The 17,817-nt window shown below is 43.4% G+C and overlaps 1 protein-coding gene across 12 annotated transcripts in view; it reads left to right on the plus strand.

The window, feature by feature from the left end:
- Nucleotides 1-7,946, plus strand: part of LOC140716774 (ATP-sensitive inward rectifier potassium channel 1-like) — an 87,153-nt gene extending 79,207 nt beyond the window's left edge. For all 12 annotated transcript variants that reach the window (XM_073029636.1, XM_073029645.1, XM_073029644.1 and 9 more), the window contains one exon: nt 5,599-7,946. In XM_073029636.1, the coding sequence (XP_072885737.1) occupies nt 5,599-6,722 (1,124 nt within the window). In that variant the 3' untranslated portion in view covers nt 6,723-7,946. The remainder of the gene's footprint in view (nt 1-5,598) is intronic.
- The last annotated feature ends 9,871 nt before the right edge of the window (nt 7,947-17,817 follow it).

Here is a 17,817-nt window from a genome sequence, read left to right on the forward strand (position 1 = left end):
GGTGAATTTAGGGAGTTAGGAGATAAACTAAAAAGTAGGACCACAAAGGTAATAATCTCTGGATGACTACCAGTGCCACGTGCTAGTCAGAGTAGAAATAGGAGGATATTTCAGATGAATACGTGGCTTGAAAAATGGTGCAAGGGGGAGGGATTCAAATTTCTGGGGCATTGGAACCAGTTCTGGGGGAGGTGGGACCGGTATAAACAGGACGGTCTGCACCTGGGCTGGACTGGAACCAATGTCCTAGGGAGAGCGTTTGCTACTGCTGTTCAGGAGGCTTTAAACTAATGTGGCAGGGGGATGGGAACAAGTGCAGAGAGACAGAGGGGTGTAAAATGAGGGTAGAAGCAAAAAGTAGTAAGGTGAAAAGTAAAAGTGGCAGGCAGGCAAATCCAGGGCAAAAAGCAAAAAGAGCCACTTTTCAACATAATTGTATAAGGGCTAAGAGTGTTGTAAAAACAAGCCTGAAGGCTTTGTGTGTCAATGCGAGGAGCATTCGTAACAAGGTGGATGAATTGAATGTGCAGATAGTTATTAATGAATATGATATAGTTGGGATCACAGAGACATGGCTCCAGGGTGACCAAGGATGGGAGCTCAACATCCAGGGATATTCAATATTCAGGAGGGATAGACAGGAAAGAAAGGAGGTGGGGTAGCATTGCTGGTTAGAGAGGAGATTAACGCAATAGAAAGGAAGGACATTAGCCTGGAGGATGTGGAATCGATATGGGTAGAGCTGCATAACACTAAGGGGCAGAAAACGCTGGTGGGAGTTGTGTACAGGCCACCTAACAGTAGTAGTGAGGTTGGGGATGGCATTAAACAGGAAATTAGAAACGCGTGCAATAAAGGAACAGTAGTTATAATGGGTGACTTCAATCTACATATAGATTGGGTGAACCAAATTGGTAAGGGTGATGAGGAAGAGGATTTCTTGGAATGTATGCGGGATGGTTTTCTGAAGCAACATGTCGAGGAACCAACTAGAGAGCAGGCCATTCTAGATTGGGTATTGAGCAATGAGGAAGGGTTAGTTAGCAATCTTGTTGTGCGAGGCCCCTTGGGTAAGAGTGACCATAATATGGTGGAATTCTTCATTAAGATGGAGAGTGACATAGTTAATTCAGAAACAAAGGTTCTGAACTTAAAGAAGGGTAACTTTGAAGGTATGAGACGTGAATTAGCTAAGATAGACTGGCAAATGATACTTAAAGGGTTGACAGTGGATATGCAATGGCAAGCATTTAAATATTGCATGGATGAACTACAACAATTGGCAAAAGAATAAACCAGGGAAGGTAGTGCACCCGTGGCTGACAAGGGAAATTAGGGATAGTATCAAGTCCAAAGAAGAAACATGTAAATTAGCAAAAAAAAGCGGCACACCTGAGGACTGGGAGAAATTCAGAGACCAGCAGAGGAGGACAAAGGGCTTAATTAGGAAAGGGAAAAAAGATTATGAGAGAAAGCTGGCAGGGAACATAAAAACAGACTGTAAAAGCTTTTATAGATACGTGAAAAGAAAAAGATTGGTCAAGACAAATGTAGGTCCTTTACAGTCAGAAATAGGTGAATTGATCATAGGGAACAAAGACCAATTGAATAACTACTTTGGTTCTGTCTTCACTAAGGAGGACATAAATAATCTTCCGGAAATAATAAGGGACCGAGGGTCTAGTGAGATGGAGGAACTGAGGGAAATACATGTTAATAGGGAAGTGGTGTTAGGTAAATTGAAGGGAATAAAGGCAGATAAATCCCCAGGGCCAGATGGGCTGCATCCCAGAGCGCTTAAGGAAGTAGCCCAAGAAATTGTGGATGCATTAGTGATAATTTTTCAAAACTCCTTAGATTCTGGATTAGTTCCTGAGGATTGGAGGGTGGCTAATGTAACCCCACTTTTTAAAAAAGGAGGGAGAGAGAAACCGGGGAATTATAGACCGGTTAGTCTGACATCGGTGGTGGGGAAAATGCTAGAGTCAGTTATCAAAGATGTGATAACAGCACATTTGGAAAGAGGTGAAATCATCGGACAAAGTCAGCATGGATTTGTGAAAGGAAAATCATGTCTGACGAATCTTATAGAATTTTTTGAAGATGTAACTAGTAGAGTGGATAGGGGAGAGCCAGTGGATGTGGTATATTTAGATTTTCAAAAGGCTTTTGACAAGGTCCCACACAGGAGATTAGTGTGCAAACTTAAAGCACACGGTATTGGGGGTATGGTATTGATGTGGATAGAGAATTGGTTGGCAGACAGGAAGCAAAGAGTGGGAGTAAACGGGACCTTTTCAGAATGGCAGGCAGTGACTAGTGGGGTACTGCAAGGCTCAGTGCTGGGACCCCAGTTGTTTGCAATATATATTAATGATTTAGACGAGAGAATTAAATGCAGCGTCTCCAGGTTTGCAGATGACACGAAGCTGGGCGGCGGTGTTAGCCATGTGGAGGATGCCAAGAGGATGCAGGGTGACTTGGATAGGTTAGGTGAGTGGGCAAATTCATGGCAGATGCAATTTAATGTGGATAAATGTGAGGTTATCCACTTTGGTTGCAAGAACAGAAAAACGGATTATTATCTGTCATTGTACACCAGTCATTGAAGGTGGGCATGCAGGTACTGCAGATGGTGAAAAAGGCAAATGGTATGTTGGCATTCATAGCAAAAGGATTTGAGTACAGGAGCAGGGAGCTTCTACTGCAGTTGTACAAGGCCTTGGTGAGACCGCACCTAGAATATTGTGTGCAGTTTTGGTCCCCTAATCTGAGGAAAGACATTCTTGCCATAGAGGGAGTACAGAGAAGGTTCACCAGATTGATTCCTGGGATGGCAGGACTTTCATATGAAGAAAGACTGGATCAACTATGCTTATACTCACTGGAATTTAGAAGATTGAGGGGGGATCTAATTGAAATGTATAAAATTCGAAAGGGATTGGACAGGCTAGATGCAGGAAGATTGTTTCCAATGTTGGGGAAGTCCAGAACGAGGGGTCACAATTTAAGGATAAAGGGGAAGCCTTTTAGGACCGAGATGAGGAAAAACTTCACACAGAGAGTGGTGATTCTGTGGAATTCTCCGCCACAGGAAACAGTTGAGGCCGGTTCATTGACTATATTTAAGAGGAAGTTAAATATGGCCCTTGTGGCTAAAGGGATCAGAGAGTATGGAGAGAAAGCAGGTACAGGGTTCTGAGTTGGATGATCAGCCGTGATCATACTGAATGGTGGTGCAGGCTCGAAGGGCCAAATGGCCTACTCCTGCACCTATTTTCTATGTTTCTATGCCATCACAACACCAAAAGGTGATGTACCAGGCTTAATTGCATATAAACAAATTCATTGATCTCAGGACCTCAAACTAGAGGAGAAGATGTTACCAATTTGCCAAGTTGACATCCATAAGTGGTATATGGATGAATTATAATTAAGTTTACAATATCCCAGGGTTTGGATTAGTTCCGGTACAGTGAATAATAAGTGAAAACAAATGCTCAAGGGAAGATGGCTTATTTCTGAGGCCAATGACACCAGTCTGTCCTACCCAATCTCAACACTAACTTGAGTCAGAAATTTTACAGCTCATCATAACCAAAAAATCAGCAGGTGCCTGGTGTCCCTGGGTCTAATTTCAACACCATACCCTGCCTCACTCCTCAGACTGAAATTGTATAAATTTTTCACCCTAGCTCTGTTGCCAAGACAGCTCCAACATCTGCGATATGATTGTCTTCCATCTTCTGCTGCCTTTAGTATCAGGATTAGGTTAATATCATTGGCGTAAGTCATTTTGCGGCAGCAGTACATTGCAATACACATATAGAAGAAGAGAGCAAAACAAAAAGAAAAAATATAGATAGTGAGGTAGTGTACATAGGTTCATTGTCCATTCAGAAGTCTGATGGCAGAGGGGAAGAAGCTGTTCCTGACATGTTGAGTGTGTGTCTTCAGGTACCCGTACCACCTCCTTCATGGTAGCAATGAGAAGAGGATAGGTGATGGGGCACCTTAAAGGCAGGTGCCACTTTTTGAAGATGTCTTCAATGTTGAGGAGGCGAGTGACCATGATGGAAGTGGCTGAGTTAGCAACTTTCTGCAGCTTTTGCCGATTCTGTGCAGTGGCCCCTGCATACCAGACAATGGTGCAACCAGTCAGAATGCTTAAATATATTTAAGACACAGTTGGATATAGCAGGGGAATTAAGGGTTCTGGGTGAAAGGAGGAGCTGAGATCACGGCTTGAGCAACCATGATCTTATTGAATGGCAGAGCAGACTTGATGGGCCAGTTGGCCTACTTCGGCTCCTGTTTCTTATGTTAATTGTCATCTCAAGGCTTATTTCCAGAGCAGAGTCACGAGCCTCCTCTTTACTTTTTCTTCTTGGTGTCAGTCTTGTTCTTTTTAGAAGGACCATCAAAGTAGTGTTCTGAGTGGGGGCTGCTGTATAACGGGGAGCTAAGGCTGTAATAACTAGAATCACTGCTGTTCCCGTAATTTTTCCTTATCTCAAGCCTGAGTCTTTCCCTGATGCAATCAGTGACTGAGTACCAGAAATATCTTGCGTCAACATTAACACCAACTCCTACTGTTCAAAGCCATAACTCATCATTAGATATTATTCTCTTTAAAAAATCTATTCATTACCTCTACTTAGCTATTGTTTGAATTCAGCATTAACTGAAGGCTGTATACATCTAGTGGATGTATAAGATCCATTGTAAAGAAGAAGTTTAGTTAACTTCAGTGTCTTAAACAATGTTAACTATCCCTGAACATCACACAGAAACCGGCCAATATGCTGATTATCAGACTGTGGTAAACTGTGTATACCTGTCTGGACACGCCCCTCTGCTGACTGCTCCTGTGGCTCCTCCCACAGACCCCTGTATAAAGGCACTGCTCCTCCCTCAGTCTCCGAGATGTCGTGCTCCCTTTTTGCTGCTAATAAAAGCCTATCGTTCACTTCCAGTCTCCGAGAGCTATTGATGGTGCATCACAGACAAATGCCTATAATATTTGCAAATTGGCTGCCATGTTTCTTGCATAGCTAAAATATTTTTTTTGTTAAAATTTGATGCTACCATAGCTCAAAATAAATGCAAGTCCTTCTCTCTTTCTGTCCTTGCTGAGATAAAAAAATACAGAACATTACTCAGCGGTACATGAAGAGTGTAGATCCAATTGGAAGGTCATTACTTGGTGGTGTAAACGTCCTCCCCTGGATCTATAACCTTCACGCTTAGCTTGAAGGATGAAAAATGTCCAGGGGAAATTTTCCCTCTTTATCTTCCTCATTTTTCAGGTTGGTGTTAACTTTTAGTTGAACATTAGCTGGAATTTGTCTGATTTGTCCCAATACATAACTAGTTATTGTTTAAAACAGAAACAGGCTCTTTGTGCTGACCTCATAACTAGCCATATTTCTAGATGTCAGGCACTTAATAAAAGTACTGCTGTCGTCGTAATTTCAGGAGACGTGATAAAATCTTGTTTGCTTTTCAGTTTTATGATCCTAGTGTGTTTGGAGTGTACTCTGAGATCACTGGAGTGTAAATAATGGGATTAATGTTTTTTTGGTATTGTCTTCACAGATTTACAGATACTTTTCTACATAATGTTCAAATCCCTCCGCCAGAGATTAACCAGAAACCGAGCAGGACCCAGTCGCCGGAGAGCTCGCCTGGTGTCCAAAGATGGGAGGTGTAACATAGAATTTGGAAATGTTAGAGAACATTCAAAGATTGGCTTCCTTGTGGATATTTGGACAACTGTCCTTGACCTCAAGTGGAGGTACCAGATGGCTATCTTTATCTCAGCGTTTCTGGGAAGCTGGTTTCTCTTTGGTTTGCTGTGGTACGCTGTTGCTTACATGCATAGGGATCTTCCTGAATTTTCACCTTCCCACAGCCACATACCTTGTGTGCAGAACCTCAATGGATTGACTAGTGCCTTTCTGTTCTCGCTTGAGACTCAGGTTACCATTGGTTATGGCTTCAGATGTGTGACAGAACAATGCGGTGAAGCTATCTTCCTCTTGGTGACTCAATCCATCCTTGGTGTTATCATTAACTCCTTCATGTGTGGAGCCATTCTAGCCAAGATCTCCAGGCCAAAGAAACGAGCCAAAACCATTACCTTCAGCAAGACTGCTGTGATCAGCAAACGTGGGGGCAAACTCTGCCTCCTGATCCGAGTTGCCAACCTCAGGAAAAGCCTTCTCATTGGCAGCCATATTTATGGCAAACTTTTGAAAACCACTGTGACACTAGAGGGGGAAACCATCATAATGGACCAGGTCAACATCGACTTTGTTGTTGATGCAGGGAATGAGAATCTATTTTTCATATCACCTTTGACAATCTACCACATCATTGACAAAACCAGCCCCTTTTATGAGATGTCAGCTGAGACCATCAAGCAACAAGACTTTGAGCTGGTGGTCTTCCTGGATGGCACTATAGAAGCCACCAGTGCCACCTGCCAGGTACGAACCTCATATATACCAGAAGAAGTGTTCTGGGGCTATCGGTTCGCACCCATTGTCTCCAAATCGAAGGAAGGGAAATATAGAGTAGATTTCTCTAACTTTGGAAAAACAGTGCAGGTGGACACCCCACATTGTGCACATTGCCATCAGATTGAGAAGGAGGCCAAGATCAATAACAATGACAACGTGATAGCCCAGGTCAATGAAGTAAATGAGACCAAAATGTGAAGGCATTTTTCAAACTTTGTTCAGTATTCCTTTGGTACTTCTTGTCTAACTCTACTGTAAAGGCCATGTCTACTTCATGTGTGATGATCATACCCTATATATTAAGGGTAAGCCTTAGGGTAGCTGTGATACAGGGCAGGGTTGTTTTAGCCAGATGTGGTACAGTGAGGGAAAAACGTCTCAGGCCAGATGTGATGCAGGATACATCTGTCAAAGGCCAAGTGTGATAAATGGAAGGGACGGATGTAGGCTAGTTGTGATGTGTCATGGGGGTGGAGTCTCTCATGACAGATGTGACAATAGGAGGGCAGTTTCCTACTGTCACAAACATGAGAAAATCTGCAGAAGCTGGAAATCCAAACCAACACGCACAAAATGCTGAAGGAACTTAGGTAGCATCTATGGAAATGAATAAATAGTCAATTTCCTACTGTGATGCTTTGGCACTCAGACCAGGTGGGATATGGGGGGGGGGGGGGGAATGTAAGCACAGAGCCAGTTGCAGGCCAGACCTAGCACAAGCGGGAGGCCTTTGCCCAGGTGTGATATTGAACAGTCTCACACGAGGAACTGTGTGGAGAGGGGAAAGCTAAAGCTGGCTTTGGGAGTGGAAGGGCAGTCCATAGCATTTTAGTGCCAAATGTGAAACACTAAAATCCATTTCTCTGCTTTGTTGTGCTTCTAGTGATTTGGAAAATAAGGTGATTAGACAATGAACTGCCCTCCCACCTCCCTTCAGCTGAAGGTGTCACAATCTGTTCACTTTATCGCAATGCTTCTCCCGCTCTGGAACTGATCAACACTCTATTAGTCGATGCTTGCCTGAGCCTCTTGTACCTCCTCCCATTCACCCTCACTGTGACGATCTCCAGACTCATTCCCTGTTTCCCACTCCGTCCCTGTCTCTGCTCTGGCCCAGGGGGAGTGCTGCCATACTGTTCCACATCCTGCTGAAACTGTCCCCATGTTGAGTTCTCTGCCTGTTGGGTTTAGTGTGGCTTCTCCTAGTGAGACCAGCTTACTATGTCATCTACATTCAGAATGGTTGATGGAAATGACTGGTAGATTTCAGAGGTTCTTTTAAAATGCAGTAAAAATCAGAATATTTTTAAAATCAAATGTTATTTTTAAAAAATCTTAGCAGTTTGAATTAAAAATGGAGATACCAGATTATTTTTGAGAATTGTAATCTATAATAAACGAAGTTTAAATTCTGAAGTAAAATTCCAGGGTCTGTTTTTTTTTAAGGAATCTAACCATTACGAGTTAAATTCAGTGAAAAGGTGAATCCAGTGGAAGCCTGTTTCTGACAACACTGAACCGTACATCACTGTATTCCCTTCCCTACAGCCATCCAGACTGTGTTCACACTAATATGAAAATCTTGCTAGTTATTAATAAGCTCTTGTTCTTGCATTGTCACTGAGATTAAGGAATTATATGAAGGAGGAGGTAAGTGTGAACTATTTATGTCCCAGGTAGGGAAAGCATTACCAAATTAACAGAGGTCAGAAACAGACTGAGGGGAAAATCATGAAAATTTCCCTTTTCACATAGTGGAAAGATTGTCACAGAATTTAGAATGGGCTGCTTAACCTGCTGGTTGGTTTGCGAAAAGCTTGAGATAATTCAGGTGAAAGTGATAGTGGATCTGGAACCAATCCTAAGTTTGTAAATTGTGCATTGAACCCCAGCAAGTATGGCTGCATGTGGGAAAGTCATTAGGAGGACATCATTGCTGATCAAAAACAGTGTGTGCACACATTTGGGATTGAATTCTGTATAATCAGGTCTCCTCACCTCCTGCGACTTGCCAGTGAAATGACTATGACGGCATGTGGCTTCGGACTGAGGACACGTTTTATTTATTCATTTTTGGGTGCCAGGCCAGCAGTTATTGTCCCTCTCCAATTGCCCCTGAGAAGGTGCTGGTGAGCTCCCTTGCAGTGCTGTAGAACTGGTGAAGAATCTTCCACAGTGGTGCTGGGGAAAGAGTTCCAGGATTTAGACTGTGTGTCAAGGAATGAACAGACTATAGGTTTTTAAGTTACACTGGGTGTGATTTTGATGGGAACCTGTAGATGGTTGTGTCCTCCTGTGCCTCTTGCCCTTGTATATCATGTGCCCCTGTACCTCCTGACCTTGTGTGTGGTGTCGCTCTGTACCTCCTGTCCGTGTACGTGGTGGGTTTAGGAGTGCTGTTGGAGTAGCCTCGGCAAAGTAAATGCAGTATATTTTGTAGCTGGTACACACAGCACCTTTTTGAAGGAATTGCAGTGGATATCATGAACTAGAGAATTGTTATGCCACAGAAAAGATACTAGCAGCCATGGTGCATGTCCAAGCTCCATTAGAGCAATCCAATCTATCCCATCTCCCACACCTTCTCCATGCCCCAGGAAGTTCTTTTCTCTATGGTACTGCCTAATTCTTTTGTGAGTGTGCTGGCTGAATCTGCGTAAAGAAGACCTCCTTGTCTTCAGCTAATAATTACATCCTGCACCCTCACAGTGCCTGCAGGTGGCTTTTTGGTGGACTTCTGTTGACAGAAGAGATTGTGAAGTTGATGAAGTTGAACGATGTTCTGGGATAATTTACAGTAACCTTGCAGGCCAGTCAGCTCTATGGCCCTGTGCTTTATTAGGCCTCTCTCGCCAGCTTCCAATGGGATCTTCCTGTGCTGTAATCCTGTGAGGCCCACGGGAACTGTTGGTGAACAACAGCAGCAGGTAGTCCTTTACATGTCCACAGTGGTACAGAGAGAGCACCTAAGGGTCACCTCATCTAACACACAGTAACAGTTGTCTGCATTCTGTCCTCACCAGCACAACCTGACTGAAAACATTTAATACAAAATCATCAATGAAAGCACAGGGGCTGGACATCTGAAATAAAAACAGCAAATTCTGGAGACACTGGTCAGGCAGCATTTGTGGAGAGGGAATCTGTTAACATTTCAAGTCGAAGATAATTGATGGTTCTTGATGAAGGGTCTTTGACTTTATCCCCAAGAAAGAGCCTCCCTCTCCCTTCCAAGCACTGTCTTTGTATCCATCAAATGCCCCCTTCCACTCCCCCCAATTGAAAAGCCTTTTCCGCACCAAGAAAATTCCTCCTCTCCAGCGAAGGATCTTCCCATTCCCAGGAAACATCCTTACTGTCTCCACTGACAGACCTGCAATCTTCACTTCTGGGACAAACTGAACTCTTGGAGAGCCTTTTCAGAATCTCCTGAAATTCCTAGTCAATGAAATCACTCTGCAATGCAATCAGTCCTAGAAATGATGGAGCTGAAGGGAGTTGGGAGTTTGGGACTCGGGTTGGTGTTAAGATCAGGATCAAGATGCATATTGGGATTGGGTGTGGAGTTAGGATCAGCATTGGGATTGTAAAACCCCACAACACCAACATATTTTGCTTGCATAGCATCTTCACTTCCTCTGAATACTGTTGAGTGTATGGAACTGCCTTTACTCCTCTGTCTGGGACCAATTATTCTCTGCAGGCACATGGGGCCAGTTCAAAATCCCAGTTTGTAGCAGCACATACAGAAGATTAACCTGTAACTGGTTAAATAATACATGAGGTAGAGGTTGATATTGTATTCATCAAGATGCAAGCTTGAAGTAGGCCATGTCAGAGCCTATGTCGGTGAGTACTGATCTGCACCAGTATTTGCCTGCTGTTATTTCCTCACAGATTGCTCAAAGTAGTCTTAGCATCAGGATGACTTTAATTTTTGTCCATCACCGGGTACAATAATGGGCAGTTAAACATGCCTACAATAGCAACCTCATTGTCATTGGCACTAGTAGAGCATTTGGGCAGCTTAGACCCTGTTCATGGGTCCTTTATAACAGCAACATCAAAATCCAATCCCAGCTTAAATTGATTGGCATGCGAAGGGGAAGTGGGCACCGGAAGAGACACGAGGGTCAAGGAAAGGGATGAAAAATCCTCCAGGAGCCACATTTTGAACTGGTCTGTTCTCTTTAAGGAACAGGAGATCCAAGGTGTGCTGGTAAACTGGGTCCAAACCTGGTTTGGCGGTAGGACACAAAGAGATGGATGGGAGCTTTTCTGACTAGAGATCTGTAACAAGTGATATGCAAGGGTGTTAGGACCTTTAGATATACACCCAAAGAAATGATCTGTCAAGTGTGGATTAAGATAGGTTGTTTTCTGGCAAAGGTGTGCCTGGTACATGGGAGGCCTTCAAAAGTGAAATTTTGATAGTACAGGGTTTGTATGTTCCTGTCAGAGTAAAAGGCAAAGCTGAAAGGGATAGGCTTTGTGCATGGTTGGTCGTGTCTAAACAGTCTTATGGAGTTTTCAAAGTGGTTACCAGGAAAGTTGATGAAGGAAAAACGGTGGATGTTGGCTACAAAGACTTTAGCAAGGCTTGTTTGAAAAAGAAAGTCTTGTTGGGAGTGAGTCAAAATTTGAAGGACTGAGTGAAAAAGAGACATTCTTTTGCAAGGCAGAAGCCATTTGAAAAGAAGAAGTCTCATCAGAAGTGAGTTTTATTTGAGCCAGTAAAAAAAAGGGAGTCATAAGCCAAGTAGCTATTGCTGGAGTGGACCAGTGTTTGGAGTAGAGAGGTCTGGCTCAACAAGTTTGGGTGAGAGCAGGCTTGGGCAAGCAAAGGCAGAAATTCTAAGTTTCTAGTAAGTTTTTTCCCCTCCTTTTTTTGCCTGTTACTTCAGAGCTAGTGCGCTAAGAATAGGTCCAGAGTTAGTGGTATTTTCTTTGTGTGAGATATGGCAACTCTGAGAGACCTCCAGTCTCCCTGATAGCCACATCTGCACCAAGGTCATCGAGCTGCAGCTCCTTAGAGACGGTATTAAGGAAATGGAGCTGCAGCTCGATGACCTTCGGCTCATACAGGAGAAGGAGGAGGTGATAGACAGGAGCTACAGGGAGGTAGTAACCCTTAAGTCTCAGGAGGCTGGTACCTGGGTGGCTGTTAGGAGAGGGAAAGGGAATAGGAAGCCAGTTCAGAGTACCTCTTTGGAAGCCCCCCCTCAATAATAGATTTGCTGCTTTGGATATTGTTGGTGGGGGAACAAGCTATCGGGGGAGGCAGCAACAACTCAGTCTCTGGCACTGAGTCTGGCTCTGTGACTCAGAAGAGGGGGAAAGAGGAGTGCGGTAGTGATAGGGATTCCATAATTAGAGGAGAAGACAGCAGATTCTGTGGATGTGAAAAAGACATCTGGATGGTTTGTAGCCAGGGTTAGGGACGTTTCAGATCAGGTCCATGGTATTCTAAAGGGCGAGGGGTGGGGTGGGTGAAAGAGGGTGGTGAGCAGTCGGAGTTTGCAGTACATATTGGTACCAATACCATAGGTAGGAAAAGGGATGAGGTCCTGAAGAGAGAATATAGGGATTTAGGTAGAAAGCTGGAAAGCAGGACCTCCAGGGTAGTAATGTCTGGATTGCTGCCTGTGTCACGTGCCAGTGATGGTAAGAATAGGATGATTTGGCAGATGAATCTGTAGCTAAGGAATTGGTGCATGGTGAGTATCTGGTAAGTTTCTTCTTCATCATTCTCCATTCCTCGTCTGTTAGTGCAGTGAGAATCGCTCCAGCAGCTAGGTTGTGTTCATTGTGTGAGATGTAGGAATTCTGGAAATCCTCGCGGATAACCACGTCTACACCAGGTGCACTGAGCTGCAGCTCCTCAGAGAGCGTGTTAAGGAACTGGAGCTGCAACTGGATGATCTTCAGCTCATACGGGAAACTGAGGAGGGGATAGATGGGAGCTACAGGGACGTCGTCACCCCTAGGTCGCAGGAGGCTGGTAACTGTCAAGAGACGGAAAGGAAATAGGCATCCTGTACAGAGAACTTCTGTGATCATTCCGCTCAATCATAGGTATACCAACCTGGATACTATTGTGGGGAGCTGCAGCCATGCAATACTCTGGCACTGAGTCTGGTGCTGTGGCTCAGAAGAGAATTGAGGTGAAGAAGACGGCAGCGGTGAGAGGCCATTTCATAGTCAGAGGAACAGAGATGAGATTCTGTGGGCAGTGATGATGGCAGAGCAGCAATGGCTGGAATTTCTGGGAGCAATTCGGAAGGTGCAGGATAGATAAATCCCAAAGATGAAGAAGTATTCTAAAGGTAGGATGATGCAACCATGGCTGACAAGAGAAGGCAAAGCCAACATTAAAGCTAATGAGAGGGAATATAATAGAGCAAAGATTAGTGGGAAGTTAGAGGATTGGGAAGCTTTTAAAAACCAATAGAAAGCAATGAAAAAAGTTATTAAGAAGGAAAAGATGGAATATGAAAGTAAGCTCTCCAATAATATTAAAGAGGCTACCAAAAGGTTCTTCAGATACATAAAGTGTAAAAGAGAGGCAAGAGTAGATATTGGACTGCTGGAAAATGATGCTGAAGCAGTAGTAATGAGGGACAAGGAAATGGCAGATAAACTGATTAAGAATTTTTCATCAGTCTTCACTGTGGAAAACACTAGCAGATTGCAGGATTTTCAAGAGCGTTAGTGGTCAGAAGTGAGTGAAGTTACCATTAATAGAGAAAAGGCTCTTGGGCAACTGAACGGTCTGAAGGTAGATATGTCACCTGGACCAGATGATGTACACCCCAGGGTCCTGAATGAGGTGGCTGAAGTGATTGTGGAGATATTAGTAATGATCTTTCAGGAATCAATTGATTCTGGCATAGTTCTGGAGGATTGGAAATTTGCAAGTGTCACTCCACTCTTCAAGAAGGGAGAGAGGCAGAAGAAAGGAAATGATAGGCCAGTTAGTCTGACCTCAGTGGTTAGGAAGATGTTGGAGTCGATTGTTAAGGATGTGGTTTCGTGGTACCTGGAGGCACATGATAAAATAGGCCGTAGTCAGCATTGTTTCTTCAGGGGAAAATCTTGCCTGATAAATCTGTTTGAATTCGCGCTAAGAATAGGTCCAGAATAGGTCCAGAGTTAGTGGTATTTTCTTTGTGTGAGATATGGCAACTCTGAGAGACCTCCAGTCTCCCTGATAGCCACATCTGCACCAAGGTCATCGAGCTGCAGCTCCTTAGAGACGGTATTAAGGAAATGGAGCTGCAGCTCGATGACCTTCGGCTCATACAGGAGAAGGAGGAGGTGATAGACAGGAGTAACCCTTAAGTCTCAGGAGGCTGGTACCTGGGTAACTGTTAGGAGAGGGAAAGGGAATAGGCAGCCAGTGCAGAGTATCCCAGATCCCATTCCCCTCAATAATAGGTATACCATTTTGGTTTGCAGGCAGGTTTGCTAGAGCTGTTGGGGAGGGTTTAAACAAATTTGGCAGAAGGATGGGAGCTGGAGTTGTATGGCTGATGACGGGGCAGTTGGTATAAATGTAGATAGACTGTGAGGAAGTGCAGGGAGATAATGTGCAAAATTGCCATCAGTGGGATGAGGTGAAGTGTAACATGGGGGCAAAGTTGAACATGTTATAATTGAAGGCAGGTAGTATACGGAACAAGGTAGATGATCTTGTAGCACAGTTAGAAATTGGCGGGTATGAAGTTGTGGGCATCACTGAGTCGTGGCTGAAAGAAGATCATAGTTAGGAACTTAACATCTCAGGATATCAAAAGGACAGGCAGGCAGACAGAGGGGTGGGGTGGCTCTGTTGGTAAAAAATGAAAGCAAATCCTTAGAAAAAGGTGACACGGGTGCAGAAGATGGAGAATCTTCTGAGTAGAGTTAAGAACTGCAAGGGTAAAAAGACTCTGATGGGAGTTATATACAGGGTTTTGAACAGTAGCCAGGACATGGGATAGAAATTACAATGTGAGGTAGAAAAGACATGTAAAAAGGGCATTGATATGATAGTCATGGGGATTTCAATATGCAGGTACATTGGGAAAATCAGGCTGGTGATGGATTCTAAGAGAGGGAATTTGTGGATTGCCTACGAGGTGACTTTTTAGAGCAGCTCGTGGTTGAGCCCACTCAGGGGAAGGCAATTCTGGATTAGGCATTGTGTAATGAACCAAATTTGATTAGGGAGCTAAAGGTAAAGGAACCCTTAGGTGACAGAGTTCATAATATGATAGAATTTACCCTGCAATTTGAGAGGAAGAAGCTAAAATCAGATATATCAGTATAAAGTGAAGTAAAAAGTATAAAGAAGCATGAGAGAGGAGTTGGCCAAAGTTGATTGGAAGGGGACACTAGCAGGGATAACAGCAGAACTGCAATGGCTGGAGCTTCTGAGGGCAATTCAGAAGGTGCAAGATAGATGCATCCCAAGGATGATGGTGTATTCTAAAGGGAGGATGAGGCAACTGTGGCTGACAAAGGAAGTCAAAGACAGCATAAAAGCAAAAGTGAGGGCATATAATATAGCAAAAAAAGATTGGTTTGTAAACCAACCAATTGCAACTAAAAAAGCCACAAGGAGATAAGAGATGAAAGATGAATGTAAACTGGCCAACAATGTCAAAAAGGATACCAAAAGTTTTTGACAGATAAATAAAGTGTAAAGAGAGGTGAAAGTGGATATTGGACCGCTGGAAAATTATACTGGAGAGTTAATAATGGGACAAAGGAATAGCAGATGAAATTAATATGTATTTTGCTTCAGTCTTCACTGTAGAAGACACTAGAAACTCAAGAGTGTCAAGGGTCAGAGGTGAGTGTAGTTGCTATTAGTAAAGAGAAGGTGCTTGGGAAGCTGAAAAGTCTGAAGGTAGATAGGGCACCTGGATCATATGGACTATACCCCAGGGTTCTGAAAGAGGTATCTGAAGAGATTGCGGAGGCATTAGTAATGATCTTTCAAGAATCAATGGTTCTGGAGGACTGGAAAATTCCAAATGTCACTCCACTCTTCAAGAAGGAGGGAGGCAGAAGAAAGGTAATCATACTTAGTCAATTAACCTGACCTCAGTGGTTAGGAAGATGTTGGAGTCCATTATTAATGGTGAGTTTCAGAATACTTGTTGGTGCATCATAAAATAGGCCAAAGTCAACATGGTTTCCTTATGGGAAATCTTACTTAACAAATCTATTGGAATTCTTTGAGGAAATAACAGACAGGATAGACAAAAGAGAGTCAGTGGATATTGTGTACTTGGATTTTCTGAAGGCTTTTGACAAGGTGCCGCACATGAGGCTGCTTAACAGGATAAGAACACATGGTATTACAGGAAAGATACAAAGATCGATAGAAGATTGGCTGACTGGCAGGAGGCAAACAGTGGGAATAAAGGGGGCCTATTCTGGTTGGCTGCCTGTGTTCAGCGGTGTTCCACAGGGATCAGAGTTGGGAATGATTTGGACAATGGAATTTATGGCTTTTTGGCCAAGTTTGCAGATGATACAAAGATGGATAGAGGGGCAGGTAGTTTTGAGGAAACAGGGAGTCTGCAGAATAACTAAGACAGATTGGGACAACGGTCAAAGAAGTGGCAAATGGAATATAGTGTATAGTCGTGCAATCTGGTAGAAGGAATAAAGGTGTGGACTATTTTCTAAATGGGGAGAAAATTTAAAAATCACAGGTGCAGAGATTTGGGTGTTCATGTGCAGGATTCCCTAAAGGCTAACTTGCAGGTTGAGTCAGTGGTAAGGAAGGCAAATGCAATTTTAGCAATCATTTTGAGAAGGACTAGAATACAAAAACAAGGATGTTATGCTGAAGCTTTGTAAGGCATTGGCCTGACCACACTTGGAGTATTGTGAGCAGTTTTGGGCCCCTTATCTAACAAAAGATGTGCTGGCATTGGAGGGGGTCCAGAGGAGGTTCACGAGAATGATTCTGGAAATGAAAGGGTTAACATACAAAGAATATTTGATGGCTCTGGGCCTGTACTCACTGGAGTTTAGAAGGCTGAGGGGGGAATCTCCTTGAAACCTATTGAGTATTGAAAGGTCGAGAAAGAGTGGATGTGGAGAAGACGTTTCCAATAGTGGGTGAGTCTAGAACCAGAGAGCTTAGTCTCAGAATTGAGGGACGTCCATTTAGAACAGAAATGTGGAAGAATTTCTTTAGACAGAAGGTAATGAAACTGTGGAATTCATTGCTGTCGACATTTGTGGAGGCCAAGTCTTTGAGTGTATTTAAAGTGGTGGTTGATATGTTCCTGACTAGTCAGTTTATCAAAGGTTACGAGGAGAAGGCAGGTGAATGGGGTTGAGACAGATAATAAGTTGCCCGATGGAATGGTGGAGAAGGCGCGATGGACCAAATTGTCCTATGTTATATGATTTTATGGTTTTAAGGCCTCATTTGGAGCATTGTGTGTAGTTTTGGTCACCTACCTACAGTAAAGTTATCAATAAGACTGAAAGAGTACAGAGAAAATTTACAAGGAAGTTGCTGGGACTGGAGGACCTGGGTTGTAGGGAAAGGTTTATTAGGTTAGGAATTTATTCCCTGGAGCATGGGAGAATGAGGGGACATTTGATAGAGATATACAAAATTATGAGGGGTATAGATAGGGTAAGTGCAAGCAAGCTTTTGCCATTGAGGTTGAATGAGACTAGAACTAGAGGTCATAGGTTAAGGGTAAAAGGTGAAGTGCTAAAGGGGGAACTTCTTCACCCAGAGCGTAGTGAGAGTGTGGAACAAGCTGCCAACAGAAGTGGCAGATGGGAGTTCAATTTGAACATTTAAGAGAAATTTGGATATGTACATGGATGAGAGAGTTACATGGATGGTCCAGGTGTGGGTCAATAAGATTAGGCAGAATCATAGTCTGGCATGGATTATTTGGACTGATGGGTTTGTTTCTATGCTTTAGTGCTCTATGACTCTATTGCTCTATTATTTATATCTGAAATGATTTGAATGGGAATGTAGATGGTTTGATTAAGTTTGCAGACTATGCATCTTGGTGGAGTTGTAGGGATATAGATCAGCTGAAAAATGGGGGAGAGCAGTGACAGATGGAATTTAACCCAGGGAAGTGTGAGAAAATGTATTTTGGGAAGTCAAATTATGGTGAAGAATGAATGACAGGGACCTTAAGGGGAATGATACACAGAGAGACTTTGGTTCCTTGAAAATGGAGATCAGGTGGATGCAGTGGTGAAGAAGCCATGAAGCATGCTCGCTTTCATAGGTTGACTGCAAGGATTGGGATGG

The sequence above is a fragment of the Hemitrygon akajei genome, chromosome 26 (assembly GCF_048418815.1).
Source record: "Hemitrygon akajei chromosome 26, sHemAka1.3, whole genome shotgun sequence".
In the NCBI taxonomy this organism is placed as follows: Eukaryota; Metazoa; Chordata; class Chondrichthyes; order Myliobatiformes; family Dasyatidae; genus Hemitrygon; species Hemitrygon akajei.